Source organism: Lotus japonicus, chromosome 4 (genome assembly GCF_012489685.1).
Source record: "Lotus japonicus ecotype B-129 chromosome 4, LjGifu_v1.2".
Classification (NCBI taxonomy): Eukaryota; Viridiplantae; Streptophyta; class Magnoliopsida; order Fabales; family Fabaceae; genus Lotus; species Lotus japonicus.
Window position 1 is genome coordinate 63953034 of NC_080044.1, and position 18279 is coordinate 63971312.

The window sequence follows — 18279 nt, forward strand, 5'->3', positions numbered from 1 at the left end:
GCTTAAGTTGCCAACTGGATTTAAGCAACCCCATTGGAGATGCTCTTAGAGATAGTAGTATATCCACCTTTGCGAGCAGTGTTGGAGCACTAAATAAAAATATTCTAATTGAGCTATTTCTTCCAACGATATTTTACTTATAAAAAAAATTAAAATATGCATCACATATATTACTTAGTCAATATTTGCATCTCTTACCACATTGAAAGTGTATTCTATTTATTTTTATCCTTCTATTTTCATCACAATCTTTTACCCCTATAATAAACAAATAACTATTCTAGGAAACTCTACTTGAGTAACGTTTTCCCAATGTCCTTTTATAATCTACAAGATGCTATTATAGCTTATCCTATGAAGCTTGTTACACTAGTTTCCTCGAATTAAACTTTTAATATTTTGGTACAACCTTTGGTGATGTGTAAACCATGTAGATTGGTAATGGGATAGCAGTCATAGCACACAAGGTGGTCAATGCTCGATAGTCATAAAAGTTGTAACCAATTTTTTGAAGCAACCTGCAAAAGTGGATGCTTCAATTGAGTGCTTTCATGGGAATTCCTGCACGTTGAGATGGGGATGCCATAATGCCAAAATGGTGGTCCATCAATTCCTTTTCCAAAAGGTCTTCGTTAATTTATGAGATGGAGTATGCTTGGACAGGAACAAATCTTATTTTGGATATTTTATTTTGAAAATGAAAAGAACACTTTGTTGTCTTTCACCACTAATCCATTTTTTTTAAAAAACTAACTGCACAAAAAATATATATACATGAATACATTTTAAGTGATTCAAAATATTCGTAAAATTGTAATTGGCTCTTCCAATAATTAATTTTTTCGGGGTAAAAAACCGTATCATTAGACCAACACTTTATTGGCTGAGTGTGAAATTCTTATACGCTTCTTTTATTCCAATTTATAAATCACATTTTTAAACTTTTATGTCCTTAATATAATATCACCTTTGAATATTCATAAAAAAATTATATAATATTAATTCAAATTCAACTGCATTTCATATTCAATTAACACTTACCAATGAATTCTCTTTGTTGTCTGCATTTTGTCAAAAACAACCTGATGTCGAAGCAGATACCTTGACATCTGATTTCGTGAAGCTAGGACATTAGTCCTTTGCTTGGAACGTGTTTTTGGGCCCTTGAAGATTTTATGAAGATATGTTTTGTAGTTACTTGAGGATCAAGTAGCTGTACCATAAGGGTTTTTATTTGTGGGTTGTTATTTGTTGAAACAATCTTTGTTAAAAGATTTGTTTCTATCTTTACTTTTGAAAAACGCAACAATATCTTGGAGATTCAGTTTTGATTTGTTTTGTTGTTGCAATCTGTTACTTCAGCCCAAGCAAACCCTAGTGCCTATGCTACTGCTGCTGAAGTATATAAAAGGATGAAGACCTCAAACAAGGAGACTACGAAAGCTAAAAGAGAAAGATCAAGTGTTTTAGGGTTGTTCGTTGTTCTTTGTCCTTGTTACTTGTGAACAAACTTTGCTCCCTGATTCTATAAAGCAAAGTTGTGTTCTGTCCTTCTTTGATTCTTAAAACTCTGATTGTTGATTGTTTGTTACCAATCACTGTGGCATTGATTGAGAGAAAGGGAGAGGGACTCTCATACTTAGATTGAGATACTAAGTAGAAATACACTGGGTAGATTAGGAAGTGAACTATGAACAGTTGTGTTCATGAGTGTCTGTAATTCCTGAATCTTGAGATAGTGGATTTCCTTTCTTTGGGTGCATACCCTCCAGACGTATGTGAAGTTTCACCGAACTGGGTTACCAATCCTCTGTGTTCTTCTTTATTATTTTGCTAGTTTTGTTACTGTTTGTCAATTGTCGAACCGGTTGTCCTAGCATCGCGTTCGACATCTGTCCTGTGCGAGAACCAAAATTTCATAGTTAAAAGTGATTGTAAATATGAACACATGGAGTAATATTTTTAGATACGAAATAAAAAATTTCATCTTCCATTTTTTTTATAAATCAATTATTCTAAAAGTTTAAAATATTATATAAAAACACATGACCATATATATATATATATATATATATATATATATATATATATTTCTACACTGTGCCTCCTTAAGCTCGAACCCTTAATTTGCTAAAAAGCCAAGGTGCAAACTTCATTACACACTCATTTGGTTCCCAAGGGGGTTTTATCCGAGTAAGGTTTTAATGAGGCTTGTTTTGTTAAGTCTATTTTCAAGGTGGTACTAGGTGGGGTAGTTGCGTCTTTTTTGGACCTTTGTTTTTTTGAACTTGCTAGTTCTTAGCTTGCTCTTTTTTTTTCTCTTCTTCTTCATCTTTGTATTAGTTTGAAGTACTCCTTGTACTTCCATTCAATATAATTCTTGTTGCCTATAAAAAAAAGACAATTTAATTACATGCTTATGACAATATAACTTGTTCTGAAATTCAATTTCTTTTTCCAGTGAGGGCAACAATGATTCAAATAAGACTCTATTAGAGCCTAGAGGAACTTTTTTTGGTGACACTATTAGAGGAACTTTAGTATCATGAACAAAAATTCAATTTTTTTTGTGTTAAATTTGTTTGTGTGCGGGCAGTAAGTTATTTATTTTATAAGTGACTTGGACTACAATCTTTGTTCTTGGCCTAGTTTACTTATGTACAAGATTCATGTACAGTTTTATGTGTTCAGTTTTTACTGTTATTTAATTTATGACACACAAACTGAAAAATGATAATTCAGGGATAGGAAGTTATCTCCCAAAATTCAAGACCTAAGTTTTATCCTCTACTTATTACTTGTGGTAGCTTAGCTCTACACTTACTTTTTGTTACATAATCGTTAACTTAGGTAAATTTGTTTTTTTATAAGCAATGAATTATATAAATATTTGTGATTGGCGGATACCAAATTTCCGATGATACCTCCAATACCTATGATTTGTGACAGTTTCCAACCACAACACAAATTGTAGAATTATATTCGTTATTCACTCTACAATTTGTGGTAGTTAAATATTGTGACAAGTGTTAGATGTCACGAGTACAATGTGGTGTTCAACAATATTTTAGGTCAATAAAACAATGCATTTGGTTGGGAACAATTCAAAGGAAGAATGTGGTGTATTGTGGCATCCTATTACTGAAACTTGTGTAAATTAATAAGCATTGACAAAACTTATTATTTCGAGAAATTAATTAATTATATTAGTAGTACTGTATATCAATTTTAGGTTTTTAACACATGAAATAATATTAATATTTTTATATATATCTCTTATTAATTTGATTAATTATCCAATTTTTTAATACATCTATTTAATATTATTCCATTTATGAACTGTTAACTTTGATGAATCTTTTTTTGATATATCTGTCAATTTACAATTTCAAGAAAACATAAATTGATGTTTTTCTAATTAATACCTTTGTAGAAACATTAAATGAAGAAAGATAAAATATATTTTAATTAAAAGGTAAAAAAGAAAAATAAATTTTTTTTTGAAATTCAACAAAATTAATTACACTCCTTAATATGTGTATTTCTTCTCTTTTCCGACTTTTAACTATTTAACATGAAAAAACATGAGAGATTTTTCACTTCTTCTCCAATTTAAACCTCTTCTTTTATCTTTTTTTTGAAACTCAATTTAGGTGACCCCTAATGTGGACCACTTTTAAAGTGGTCTAATTTTAGACCACTTTTTTTAACCTGCTATAACAGGTCAACACATCTTTTTTTAAAGAAATTTAATTTATGACAAATTTTTAATGATATTTTTTCTTAAAAAGAATAATTTGTTGACCTGCTATACTCGGTCAAAGTAGGTGGTGTAAAATTACACCACCTAAAAATGGTGCATATTAGGTTCATCCCTCAATTTAAACCTCTTCAAAAGCTCATATATTTAACCTGATTTTCAATTCCAGATTACAAAGCTCCAGACATTAATAATTGGTTGGTAATTGCAGCATTAGTTACTGAATGAAATGTCTTTATTTTTAACGAGACATTAGCTGGATATATTAAAATATTCTTTTGGCAGAAATTATTATAGAGTACTAGTATATTTTTCTTTCGCGAAAAGATTTAATAAAATTTATAATATTTATTGGAATTAACTCTTTCAAATATTATGAACCAATTAAACGGATGAGTCGATTAAGATATCGTTTATGATACAGCGGAAGTCGTACTAGGATTGCAAGCGCAAATCCTAAGGAAAAGGTTTCTGGAATCCACCAGAAAGGAAATTAGCAAGCGCTAAAACCCTAGAAAATACACTGGAATCCACCAGAGAAGAAGAGAAAACTCTTAAATTTTATTATCAAAAAACTGAAATAGGCTATGCCTTACAAGTGCTTAAATAAGAAAAGAAAATATCCTAATAGTAAAATAAATAATATCCTAAAAGATCCTAATTGAAAATAAAAGATCCTAATTGAAAATAAATAAGTTCCTAACAAAAAATAATTAAGATCCTAAAAGATCTTAATTACAAATAAGTAAAATTACTAAAATACTAAAATTATCTTAAAAAGCTCCTACATCAGTCTCCTCTTCTTGTAAAGAACTCGACCTCGAGTTCACATCACGATAAAGGACTTCAGTTGCCTCAAAATACCAGGATCAAAAGGCTTCCAAATTAAACCAAGGAGAGTGAGTGTTGAATATCTAATAAAAGCACATGGAAAAGAGTGTGGAGACTCCTGTTTTGAAACACTAGCATCCATCTTGTTGATGCCAGGATCAAATTGTTTTCGCCAAACACCATGAAATTGATGGAGTGTGATTTCTGGATGAACTAGCCGTGATTGAAACAACTTCCAGTGGCATGGAATAAATTGTCGGAATTGCGAGTTAGACAAGTTGGATTGCAGTTCCTTTTTCTCAGGCATATTACCAAACAAATGGGGTGCAAACTTGGGAACAAGGACATATCGAACCTGAGGCACAACCATAAGTGTTAGATTGTAAGGTGTGAACACTGCTTCGATGCCCAAATTGACAGAGGTGTCTGGCTCAGATATAACATGGGGTACAACCTCTAAGATGTCATCAGATCTAGATAAAAGAGAACAGTGTGTTGGTGTTGGTGCGCTCTCGCTGCACAAATCATCCATCAACGTTTTTGCCTCATCTTCCAGGCCAACAACAGAGGATGGCGCAAATGAAATTTGAGAATCAGATTCCGAAGAAGTTGCGTACATAGGTCTTGTAGAGGGACATGAATTTGAAGTAGGTTTTGGTAGGGGTTGTGGTAAGGAAATTGGATCTGCAGTCGGTGATATGTTGGGGTAAGGATTGATAAGGTTTGGAGTAGCAGGTTGGGGGTGTGGAGTTTCGGTGGTTTTAGAGGTTGAGTACTGAACTTGGTAATAAGGATGAGATACGGATGGTGAATGCAAAGATTGGGAAGGTAAAGATATAGCGGAACGATTGTTGTTGTTGTCGCGCGGAAACCTATGTGGTTTCCCTCTCCTGTCTCGTCCCCAGTTACCGTTGTTGGTATTGTTGATCTGCGCCGTTAAAGCCGCTGTGAACGTCGCCATATGTTGTATCATCTGTTGTGTCATATGTTGCGTAATAGCAGTTAGGGCCGCGGTAAGAGCCACGGTAACATCCTTCAGGTCTGCTTTGGTCATTGGTTGATCTTCCATGGTTGATCAAGCAAAGAAAAGAGACAGGAGAAAGCCTGCTCTGATGCCACTTGATACAGCGGAAGTCGTACTAGGATTGCAAGCGCAAATCCTAAGGAAAATGTTTCTGGAATCCACCAGAAAGGAAATTAGCAAGCGCTAAAACCCTAGAAAATACACTGGAATCCACCAGAGAAGAAGAGAAAACTCTTAAATTTTATTATCAAAAAACTGAAATAGGCTATGCCTTACAAGTGCTTAAATAAGAAAAGAAAATATCCTAATAGTAAAATAAATAATATCCTAAAAGATCCTAATTGAAAATAAAAGATCCTAATTGAAAATAAATAAGTTCCTAACAAAAAATAATTAAGATCCTAAAAGATCTTAATTACAAATAAGTAAAATTACTAAAATACTAAAATTATCTTAAAAAGCTCCTACATCAGTTTACCTGTTTATCCATTGTGGCATTTTCTGAATCCGCTAGAACATAATAGAACTTGCTAAAAATGAAAAGCGAAATTGTAGCATTCTGACTTGATATTAATTAATTAAAAACATTCACTAAACAAGTAGCAAACAGTGACAAGTACACTGATATGATTAACGAAAAAAGAGCTAACTGTCCTTAATAGAGAGGACAATTAATATTGTTTCTTGTGACAAGACTCAGATTAAACGAAAATGAAGTCCTTAGATATGGTTAAGATAGCTTTCATTTGTTCAACAGCGCAGCCCTTGACATCAAATGCTTCTCAGAGACCTGAATATAATCAAATACCATCTCATCAGATGAAGTTTTACACAACAATACATGCATTATAGTTTTAAGAAATTTTTTGCATGAATTATCTAAGTATAACAAGTTAAAATTTTAAAATAATATAAAATATATAAATATAAATTCTTTATTGTTAAATAAATTTGTTGTAGTTTTATACTTGAAAGAATTTTATTTTTGCCCCCATTTCTTTGTTAATTTGGTGCAAAAAGTAACATGCAATAGCTCAACATTGGGGATCATAATCATTCATTCTCTCTTAATCTATGTAATACACAAAGTGGAATATGAGGAAAATGTTCCCACTGAAAATACTTACATTGTCCATCTTAGCTTGATTGTTGTTCTCCAGCATGAGCCCAAAATGAATATGAGGAAAATGTGCCCACTGAAAATAAAATAATCAGTTATTATATTTTTAAAGAGATCTAATTCATAATTTTCTGATAATTAAATTTAATTTTGGTCCTTACGTTCTTTGCAGCTGTGCTAAACGCTTCTCGGTGACTGATATCAGGATTGTTAGCCTTGATCCTCTGAATTTCTTCCCTGCAAATATGAACAAAGACGTTTCAGAGCTGCTTTTATGTTGCCAATTGAATTGACTTGAATTGAATATATAGTATAGGCATGCAGCTAGTAGTAATACTTTATGAACTGATTATAAGCAGAAGGTACACGCTGCCTCTTCTCGGGAGCTGGAAAAGAAAATAACAACTCATAATTAATATCAATATTATATCAATTGTAAGTAACATTGTCAATAATCTCATTTAATATTGTTAAAAATTCAAATAAAAGCTATATATGTGGCTATGATGAATTAGAAATTAATTAGAGAATGGATATTAAGTAATAAGTAAGTATGCTTGAAAGTTCTTCAATTTTAAATTCAGAATAAAAAAATTATGTGAGTAGCTTCTGAGTTTCAGAATTAATTCTAAAATTTGAATGTCTACTCACGGCGGTTGACAATCCTTTCCTCAGTGACATGATGAGTGGTGGGAGCACGCATTGCAAGCCTATTGTTGCATTTGGAAGTGGAGCCCGTGTCAATTCTGTACTCTGGGTTGCAGTGGCCAGGAGCCTGTAAATGAAACTAAACAACATTAGTATTGAATGAGGAATCTATAAACATAATAAAGTAACAAATTCATAATCAAATGTTTCATGTTCAGTGGAAGTGGCATGATGGATAGGGAAAAGCCTAGGAAGATGAGGGAGGGATCAATTAATTTTTTATTAATTATAAAATAAATGTTGTTCTTTCTTTATTCATCAATGCATATGCTTTCTTCAGAGAAATTATGCATGCTTTATCATAGAGAGGAACGAAAGTCCCTTTATAATCACTGAGAATGCAACTAATCACAGAGAAAACCCAGGTTGACAGTTGTTGAAATGAAGGGGCCTTAGATTTTAGGGATCTACACCAAGCTAAGCTAGAGATACCTCTCTAAATAGGGTTGTTTGGGTTGCAGAGGACAATGAACTTGAAAAGAAATCATGAAACCTAGCTAGTAACAAACTAGATACTTTTCATTTCAATCAAATCAAATCAATCCACAAGGTAATATCCAAAAGCTCTTAGTTAAATATATCTTTCAGTATGCTTTGGCATTGCCATTGATGGAGTTAAGAAGACAGTTTCTGACGCCTCTATAACAAAAAGTGACAAAGAAAAAGTAAATAGGTTTTTAATGTCTATGGCGGCTGCAGGTAATTACTAGCTACGGCTCTCAGGTAGAACTTGGAAGTGACAGAGATGCTTTGAAATGCTAGATACTCAGCACACACAGAAACCTACCTGAGAGTGAGGCTTCGATTTTCTCAAAAAAGAAACCCTAGGATCCAGAAATCAATGCCAGCCTAACTGCCAATTAATTTATTTATTTACTTTAGCTTTTCAGTGTTAGTTACATGTAATAGTCTACTTTTTAATTTTTCTTTTTCTTAACTAATTAAATACAAAGTCATAATTAATTTTAGACAGAAAATTCTGTTAATAGCGTTTCGGTTTTAGAATTGATTCTGGTAATAGAGAAACTGATAATGGAAAAACTAAAAGCTTTGAATTGAAGCATGGAAAGGATCACATCACAAGAAGCTGAGGAATGTGAGTGAATGTAATGTAATGTGTTTGAATTAACCTGAAGATTTTGCCATGAGAGTGATTGAAACGCAGCGGCCATGTTGACAGACCAAAGATTAGTGCAGTGCCCGCATCGGACTGTCACGATGTCAAACAGGCTGCTGCATGGAACACTCACCTGCATCATTCAATAATAACAACATTCAACAACCACTATTAATTATTTCTCATTCCATTCTAATTATATAACAATAATAGTACTTTGTACTATATACACCAAGCAAGCACACACACACATTAAAAAAAAAACAGATCACAACATGATTTCATGAATACTTGGGGTGATGATTTAATTTGAAAAGGACAAATTAAATATGAAACATATTTAGTAAGAATTTGAGAAATAGGGTGCAGCTTGGTTTTTTACTTGAAAAAGAAAGGAAATTGATGAAATTTACAAGGGTTTTATTCTTTTATTATGTATTAAAATTGGAATCATAAAGAAGCCAAGTTGATCAGATAGCACCTGGGGTGTGTAGTTTAGTTCACATGCAGGTGGGAGATGTGAAATCAAAGGACTTGTCCTATCAAGACAGTTTATCATGTATAGTGGCTGTTTTGGCGTTTTCAAGGGCCAGGACACCCTAGCCTCCATGTTTATCAAACACAGCTAGCTAGCTCTAGCATAGCATAGGGGCACAATTCAGCCACACCCAAACAAACATGCCCTTGCTAATTAAGACAGAGAAAGGGAGAAGAAGAGGTCCTTCAGGTTATGACTTTTAATTTATGACTGCAAAAGAAAGAAAGAAAAGTCCAGAGAGATGGAGACCTGACTGTAAAATAAAAAACATTGAAGCACAGAAAGAGAGAAGAATTGATTCAACTTGTTCACAACACACACAACATAGCTTCTTTTTTCAGGATCTGAATGAATTCTTTTGACCTTGAATATAACATGAGAAAGAAAACAAAAACAATCAAAAGTATGCATTTGCAGTGTGCTTATAATTATATAGTAGTATATTTGAAACCATTAACAAGAGATGAAAAACATATCCCCCTCTAAACAAAGCATGTTTGGATCAACTTCTCTTTAGAATCATTTCTTTTTATCTCAGAAGCTCCAACTCACAAGAAACTTCTCTTACCAAAATTGATTTTAACTTTAGAACCAAAATGATGTACAAACATGCACTAGCTAGAGAGTTGTTGTATTTGAAATCAAAGATATATATACTACCGCAAGAACAATATTGCAGAAGTTGCAAGGGATGTAGCACAATTGCTCAGAAGCAGGCGCAACATCGATGATGCCACAGGTCGACATGTCTCTCAAGCTTCTCTACTGAAAGGAGGAGGTGAAAGAAGAAGGGATAAGAAAAGGAGAAGAAGAATATGGAAGAAGCTAACTAGATAGCTCTCTAATTGCAATATGTTAGACACCAGAAATGAAAGCAAAGGCCTTGTATTCTCTCTCTTTCTTAGATACCGGGCATGTGTGTGTGTTTATATATATAATAATATTGGAAACAGTAAAACTAGGAGAAGGGCTTGTTGTATATATAAAAGGTTAGGGTAAAAAGTGGGAGAAAGAAGTTGAAGAAGGGTTTGTTTGGAATCCTAAGAGAGAAAGAGAAAGGGAAGGGGATGGAGGAGGGAGAGAGTAGGGTAAGGAAAGCATTGTTATGAAAAAAAAAGTAGTTTTTGTAGTTCCCACGGCAATAGGAGAATGCTGGGACCGGGAAACCAAAAGAAAGTGGTTTTTGCTCATATTGGGAAAAAAAGATTTAAGTTAAACTAATTCTTTCTCTCATCACTCAAATAGCATGTTTTGTTCTCCATTTAAACTTAAACTAATACTTATTTCGAGACAAAATATTCTATGAATGTTTGGTAACGAGGCACGTTTCACTTACAGCTCAAATGGGTTGCTTTTTGGGAAATGCCATTACAAGAAAAGTGCTAAATAGCGTCGGCCAAACACCGAAGATAGCAGGGGAAAACTAGCTCAACACAAGTTTTAATGTCAACTTGTGTAGAGGCATGGAAACTAGAGTTGATTATAACGGTCGACGCTACGTTGCTCGGTTTATAGGATTGATAATAGTTTCGGCTAAGCCGATGCTAATATGCCCGCATGCCTATGTAAAAAAGATGGTGACTTTCATCAATTGATCACAATTTAACCTATATTGGTCATTCTTGATCGGGTTAAACATTACCCCTAACTTGAAGAGATAGTGTCTGGCATGCTTGAAAACACCAATATAAGATACTGATAATTGTTAACAAATGATAAAAGTCATCACCAAGTTTGCATTAACAAAAAATTATACACCAAACATAATAAAATAGGAGATTTTTATGGTGTAGGAGTAGAAATTTGGATACCATACAGAAGTGACGTGGACCAATAGAGAGATGTCATCTGAATTATTTAATGATGATTTGTATGATGTATCAGCTAATTTTTCTAGCCCTACCAGTTATATTATTTATGTGTTTGACCCAAAGGATTTACCTTGCAAATTTAGAAACTTAGTTTAATTCTGTTGAGGTAAAAAAAAAATCAATCTTCTCTCACACACTGGTTTCTCTCATTCACAGTCCGATCGAATTGGGTTTCCAATTTACAAAAAATCAAGTTAGGGTTTTGAAGAGGGCAAATTTAGGGTTTTTGTAGAGGCTCCTATTGAATTGATTTTTTTTTTGCTCATTTGAAAAGAAGGGTGTTCGCTGAATTGATTTGCAGTTCTTCTTCTCAACTTTTATGTTTGTTGGTTTTGCTTTGTTCGAAATAGGGAGAGTGCGATTCACAATTCTTCTTCATGCCCAGTTTTTTTTTTTTTTGCAATATGAAATGAACATAGATTCAATAAGCTGCACATCCGCGTACATACATATACAAACCAGAATTTGAAAAGAAAAAAAAGATTAAAAAGGGTAAGGATGCTGCAACTTCTGTTGCTAGGTTAATAAAAGCAAAAAAGAAAAAACCTGAAACGCGTTCTGTGAAATGACATGAAGAAGAAGTACTAACAGTAGAAAAAAAATGAACAGTTAAAAAACTAATTACTACTCTGTTAACCAGTGGTAAATAACAAAACAATAATAAAAAATAAAATAAAATAAGGGCACTTTAGCAAATATTTAAAAATTCCGTTCTGAATTAATCATGCCACCTCATTTAAAATTTGTTTCATTATTATTGGTACACATAAGTCAGGTAAATTACACTCATTTGTGTTAAGGCATCAAAGTGTGCAATAAAATATCTTAACAATACGAAATGTTGAAAGTAATACACAGTTGCTTGTCTTATTTCCTACACATTTCTTTAGTCATTCGTAATGTCATTAGATGCAATCTCTTCCAAGTTCTAATTGAATACCCATAAATTTAAAATTTACATTTCACATTAATAACCTGATCGCCTGATCCATACTTCAGTATCGTATCCAAAAACAAAACATATATTTGCCTAATTCAACTCGGTTGACAACAGCCACATTGGACTGATATTGGACTGATATGGGCGGATCAATGTATTTCACAATTGGGCTGACTAAACTTATGTACCAAATGGGCCGGGTAACCCATGGTCCAACCGGACCAAAACCCAAGCTATAAATAACAGGCGCCACCCAAGCGGTGGGGGATCTATCATTTCACGCATTTTTACTCGCTTGTTTACTTTTTGTTCGCTCTCTAGTTTGGTTAGACCTCACAGTAATTCCATACTGAAACATTGGCGCCCACCGTGGGGTCGAAGGATACTTTCTTAGACTTCATTTTTCACTGCAATGGTGACTCGATCCGGGGCGAACGGAGAGAGGAATCATGTCCAACAAGATAATGTTCCTCCCGATGTTCTTCAGCGGATCATGGATGATCTCAATGATCTTCGTCAACACAATCAACAGTTACAAAATCAACTTACTGATCTCAATCAGACTCAGGGGTTACGAGAGGGCGATCGACGAATGGCTGAGACGGTGGTGGATTTCCAACCTTTCACAGAGGAAATAGCAAACACCGCCGTCCCAGATAATTTGAAGACGCTAAAGCTTGATTCTTATTTCGGCGACACGGATCCAAAGGACCATTTAGTGTATTTTAACACAAAAATGGTTATTGTAGGCGCATCAGACGCGTTGAAGTGCAAAATGCTTCCATCAACTTTCAAGAAGTCAGCAATGATTTGGTTTACAACTTTGCCTTCAAGGTCAATTGTCAATTTCACGGAGTTATCAACAAAGTTCTTGTCTCAATTTTCAACCAGTCGTGCTCAACAGGTGACTCCAACGACATTATTCAATGTTCGTCAGGGACCAAATGAGACTTTGCAGTCTTACATGGGGCGATTCAACCAATTATCTGTTCATTTGGAGGATAAGATGCCGGAAATCTGCATTGTAGCTTTTGAATTGGGCTTGTAGCCTGGAGGCTTAAACAACAATTTAAGTAGGAAACCTGTGGAGACAATGGCGCATTTACGTGAAAGAGTGCAAGGGTACATCAGGGAGGAGCAGAGCGACCGGATAAAAAACAACCGCCCAAATGCAGCGGTTACGGGGCAAAAACAGCAGTTTGAGGCGAAGAAAGGAGCGGTTACGGATCAACATTCGAAGGGATGGACTGAACGTGGAGATACAGGATATAATAATCGAAACTGTTATGACAGTCGATTTGATAACCGTTCTCATTTCAAGAATCGTGCTCAACCGTATGGAGTGCATGGGCCAGGGCATTCGATGACGTGGACTCGGAATCAAAATGATCGTGTTGCACCTTTGGCGGTTAATTTAACCGATGCTTTGCACACGTGTTTGGAGGCGAACGTTATCCGTTTTCCTTGGCAACCAAAGTCGTTAACAGGTTATGTGGATAAGACGAAGTGATGTGAATATCATAGGATTTCGGGACACAATACTGATGATTGTTTTACTTTGAAGAAAGAGATAGATAAATTGGTGAAGGCTGGATGTATGAAACAACTTGAAGGGCGAAACAATTCAAATGAGGCAGGAACTTCAACAAAGCGAACAGAAGATGGAAAGGAAGTTGAGAGTGATGGTCAAAACAGACAATCAGAAGGGAAAGCGAAGGGACGAATTCATTCTATCTTTGGTGGATTCCGAGGTGGTGGAATAACTAATTCAGCTCGAAAAAGGTATGTTCATTCAATCAATGCTGTTTATTCTAATGATTGGGGAAGTTGGGCAACCAACCAGCCAGCTATTACTTTTACTGTGCGAGATTTTGAGGGAGTTCAGCCTCATGAGGACGATCCAATTGTGGTGATGCTGACGATCGCTGAATATGAAATTGAGAGGGTACTGTTGGATCAAGGGAGTTCAGCGGATTTAATTTATGGAGATGCTTTTGAAAAATTGGGGCTGACAGAATCTGATTTGCAACCTTATGATGGATCTTTGGTGGGTTTTTCTGGCGAAAAGGTGTTTGTCAGAGGTTATGTGGAGTTGAGCACTATTTTTGGAGAAGGAAAAAATGTGGAGACATTTGCTATTAAGTTTCTAGTGGTAAAATGTACTTCACCATACAATGTGCTTATTGGGAGGCCTTCATTGAATAGATTGGGGGCGATCATTTCTACCAGACATTTGACAGTCAAGTATCAGTTGAGAAAGGGAGGAGTTGGAGTCTTAAAGGCTGACCAAATTGTAGCCAGAAAATGTTACTCTGAAAGTTTCAAACAGTACGGTCATATGGGAAAGAAAGCTGTGAAAGAGGGACATCGGGTTTATGAGATTGAAATGAATCAAGGAGAAGCAAGTTTGGATCCTCGTGATGGATTTATAGAAAGCAAGATGACGTCCGAAGAGGAAACCAAAGTAGTGGCAACTGGCGAAAGGAATTTAAAAGTTGGCACGAGTTTAACAGCAAGTCAACAAGACAGGTTGGTCAAACTTTTGGCTGAGAACATGGATTTGTTTGCATGGAGTGCGAAAGACCTTCCTGGAATTGATCCGGAATTTATTTGTCATAAGTTAGCCTTAAATCCAGGAGCAAAGCCAATTGTTCAGTTTAAAAGAAAGATGGGCGAAGAGAAAGCAGAAGCTATAAAGGTAGAAACTAACAAGTTATTGGAAGCTGGATTTATCAGAGAAGTAAAGTATCCAACGTGGTTGGCGAATGTCGTTATGGTGAAAAAGGCTAATGGAAAGTGGAGAATGTGTACTGATTATACAAATTTAAACAAACATTGGCCGAAGGATTCTTATCCTTTGCCAAATATTGACAAACTCGTGGATAGGGCGTCTGGATTTGGAATGCTCAGCCTTATGGATGCATATTCTGGATACCATCAAATCAGAATGTATGGACCGGATGAGGAGAAAACAACTTTCATGACGAATCAGGCGAACTACTGCTATCAAACCATGCCATTTGGGCTAAAAAATGCAGGAGCAACTTATCAAAGGTTGATGGACAAAGTTTTTGATAAACAAGTGGGGTGAAACATGGAAATTTATGTTGATGACATGGTGGTAAAATCAGATGAAATGTTAACGCATTGTTCAGATTTGAGAGAGGTTTTTGGGGAGCTCAGAAAGCAAAATATGAGACTTAATCCAGAGAAGTGCTCGTTTGGGATTCAGAGTGGAAAGTTTCTGGGTTTTATGATCACAAGAAGGGGAATTGAAGCAAATCCTGATAAATACAAAGCTATTATTGAAATGCAGAGTCCCACCTCAGTAAAAGATGTGCAAAAGTTAATGGGAAGAATTGCAGCCCTGGCGAGATTCTTACCATGTTCTGGAAATAAATTAGCTCCATTCTTCCAGTGTTTGAGGAAAAACAAGGCGTTCCAATGGACAGAGGAGTGTGAAGTGGCGTTTCAAAGTTTGAAGGAGCACTTATCAAAACCACCAATCTTATCAAAGCCAGTGCCAGGTATTTCGCTGTCAATATTTATTTCAATATCTGATAGCGCTGTTAGCTCAGTTTTATTGCAAGAACTTAAGGATGATCTGAGGATCATATATTTTGTGAGTCACGCACTCCAAGGGGCAGAACTGAGATACCAAAAAATAGAAAAGGCTGCTTTGACCTTGATTATATCCGCCAGGAAGTTAAGACCTTATTTTCAAGGCTTTCCAGTGGTAGTCAAAACTGACTTGCCACTTCGCCAAGTGTTACAAAAGCCTGACTTAGCAGGAAGGATGGTTTCATGGGATGTTGAATTGTCTGAGTTTGGAATTTCATTTGAGAAGAAAGGACAGGTTAAAGCACAAACTTTGATTGATTTTGTTAATGAAATGTCTCCAGACGAGAAAAGTGAAGAGTCAGGTGAATGGAGTTTATCAGTTGATGGTTCATCCAATATTAAGGGTAGTGGAGCTGGAGTGATTTTAGAAGGAACATGAGGTGTAACAATTGAACAGTCATTGAAGTTTGATTTTAAAGCCACCAATAATCAGGCAGAGTATGAGGCTATAATTGCAGGGCTGAGATTGGCGATCGAAATGGGCGTACAAAGCATCAGGATCAAGACAGATTCACAAATAGTGTCAAGACAAATCCAAGGAGAATATCAGGCGAAGGATGCACAGTTAGCCAAATACTTGGTGAAGGCTCAGAATTTGATGAAGCAGGTGGCGAAAGTGCAGATCAACCATGTTCCAAGAGAAGAGAACACGAGGGATGACATCTTGTCAAAGTTAGCAAGTACCAAGAAACCAGGGAACAACAAGTCAGTGATTCAGGAAGTTTTAAACAGTCCCAGCATTGAAAATGAGGAAGTTATGGCAATTCCGATGGTGATAGATCAAGACGGGATGGATCGAATCAAGCTACGTTTAGAGGCGGAAGGGGCTGATTTGCTTTTATTTACTAAGGATCAGATTCGAGAGGCAAGCCACTACACCCTGTTGGGCGATCAATTGTACAGAAGGGGAGTAGGAGTTCCACTGTTGAGGTGCGTTTCCAAAGAAGAGGCTGACAGAATTATGTTTGAAGTGCATGAAGGAGTGTGTGCAAGTCACGTAGGTGGAAGATCTTTAGCAGCAAAAGTCTTAAGAGCAGGGTTTTACTGGCCAACACTGAGGTCAGATTGTATGGAATATGCAAAAAAGTGTGTAAAGTGTCAGATGTACGCAGATTTGCATAGGGAACCGCCGGAGACGTTGAGTTCAATGAGTTCATCATGGCCATTTGCAATGTGGGGCGTGGATATCTTGGGACCTTTTACTCCAGCAGGTTCACAAGTTAAATTCGTCTTAGTGACAGTGGATTATTTTACTAAGTGGATCGAGGCGGAATCAATGGCGAAGATAACAGCAGAAAAAGTTAAAAAGTTTTACTGGAGGAAGCTAATTTGTAGGTTTGGTGTTCCGGCCACAATCATTTCAGACAATGGGACACAGTTTACTAGCAGAAGTGTGAAATTTATTTGTGCAGAAATGGATATTGAAATGCGTTTCGCTTTGGTGGAGCATCCACAATCAAATGGGCAGGTAGAGTCCGCAAATAAAGTGATTTTGAATGGAGTAAAAAAGCGTTTGGGCGAAGCAAAAGGATTATGGGCAGATGAATTGATTACTGTTATTTGGGCATACAATACGACTCTACAATCCACAACGGGCGAGACACCTTTCAAGTTAACTTATGGGGTTGATGCTATGATTCCAGTGGAAGTTCAAGATGTAACATTCAGGGTGGCAACTTATAATGAGGAACATAACGATATGAATAGACTTGTTGATTTGAATTTGGCTGATGAGACTCAGGCAGAGGTTCGTTTGAGACAAGCAGTGGTAAAGCAAATGTCAGAAAGGCGATACAATACAAGGGTGGTTCCAAGACAGATGGAAGCAGGTGATTTGGTGCTGAGAAGAAAGACAAGAGGACCATACGATTCAAAGTTGTCACCAAATTGGGAAGGACCTTACAAAATTCGAAGGGAGTTGGGACAAGGGGCGTACCATTTGGAAGAATTGTCTGGGCGAAGGATACCGAGGGCTTGGAACGTACATCATCTCCGCTACTATTACAGTTGAAGTGCAAGATGTTCGTCCAGGTTGCTTTATGTTTGTACAGTTTGTTTCAATTTGTGTATGTTGAAGACTACGTTCGTTGTTTCAGTTGTGTGTGTGACATATTATGTTGGTTCTCCATGTTGTTTAGGATTATGTTTGTTGTGTAAGACTAAGTTTGACATGCTCTTTTCTCTACCTGAAAAGGAGAGTTTTTAACGAGGCATCACATATTAATGAATAAACAGGTATGCACTCTTTTCTCTACCCCAGGCGGGAGAGTTTTTAACGAGGCATAACCTTTTAAAAAAATGTTCAAGGGCGTAACATTTTATTTTTTTCTTATAGCGGAAACGTATCAACTAAGGTCTATCAATTGAGCGACGTCAAACAATTGAGAAAGAGTAAGTCTCTTAAAACAAGAGCATTTGACCACGAATTCATAAGCACAGCCTTAAATTGGATTTAAGCTTGTCCAAACTAAGCACAAGTCTCCACGCGAGCATATTAATGAAATCAAATATTGTGACTTTGATTTCCATGAATAACTAAGTCAAAAAATGAAAAATTTGACTAAGTTATACACACAAAGGCCTTATGATTCCAAAGTAGTTGATTGAGTTTAAACTTTACAAAATCTTTGAGATTCACTCAGGAGTATTTTACTATATACAGTAGAATAAGAAAAGCGAGATGATTCTAATCGCTTAACAAGTTATTTCGTTATAAACAGTAAAGAAGGGCGGAGCGATTCTGATGAAA

At 35.8% G+C, this 18279-nt stretch overlaps 3 protein-coding genes across 3 annotated transcripts; 1 reads left to right on the forward strand and 2 right to left on the reverse strand.

The window, feature by feature from the left end:
• Positions 1-4186: 4186 nt before the first annotated feature.
• On the reverse strand, positions 4187-5511 carry LOC130716130 (uncharacterized). The gene has a single exon (XM_057566329.1). It carries the CDS (start codon positions 5208-5210, stop codon positions 4587-4589), a length of 624 nt encoding a protein of 207 aa, XP_057422312.1. The 5' UTR covers positions 5211-5511; the 3' UTR covers positions 4187-4586.
• A 641-nt stretch (positions 5512-6152) lies between these two features.
• On the reverse strand, positions 6153-10168 carry LOC130716131 (axial regulator YABBY 5). Its single transcript, XM_057566330.1, has 7 exons — positions 9759-10168; positions 8574-8693; positions 7387-7510; positions 7073-7121; positions 6897-6972; positions 6743-6811; positions 6153-6405 (listed from the first exon to the last, which is right to left on the reverse strand). Exons 1-7 carry the CDS (start codon positions 9843-9845, stop codon positions 6358-6360), a joined length of 573 nt encoding a protein of 190 aa, XP_057422313.1. The 5' UTR covers positions 9846-10168; the 3' UTR covers positions 6153-6357.
• A 5840-nt stretch (positions 10169-16008) lies between these two features.
• Positions 16009-17541, forward strand: LOC130713140 (uncharacterized). Its single transcript, XM_057562936.1, has 2 exons — positions 16009-16741; positions 16943-17541. Exons 1-2 carry the CDS (start codon positions 16009-16011, stop codon positions 17539-17541), a joined length of 1332 nt encoding a protein of 443 aa, XP_057418919.1.
• The last annotated feature ends 738 nt before the right edge of the window (positions 17542-18279 follow it).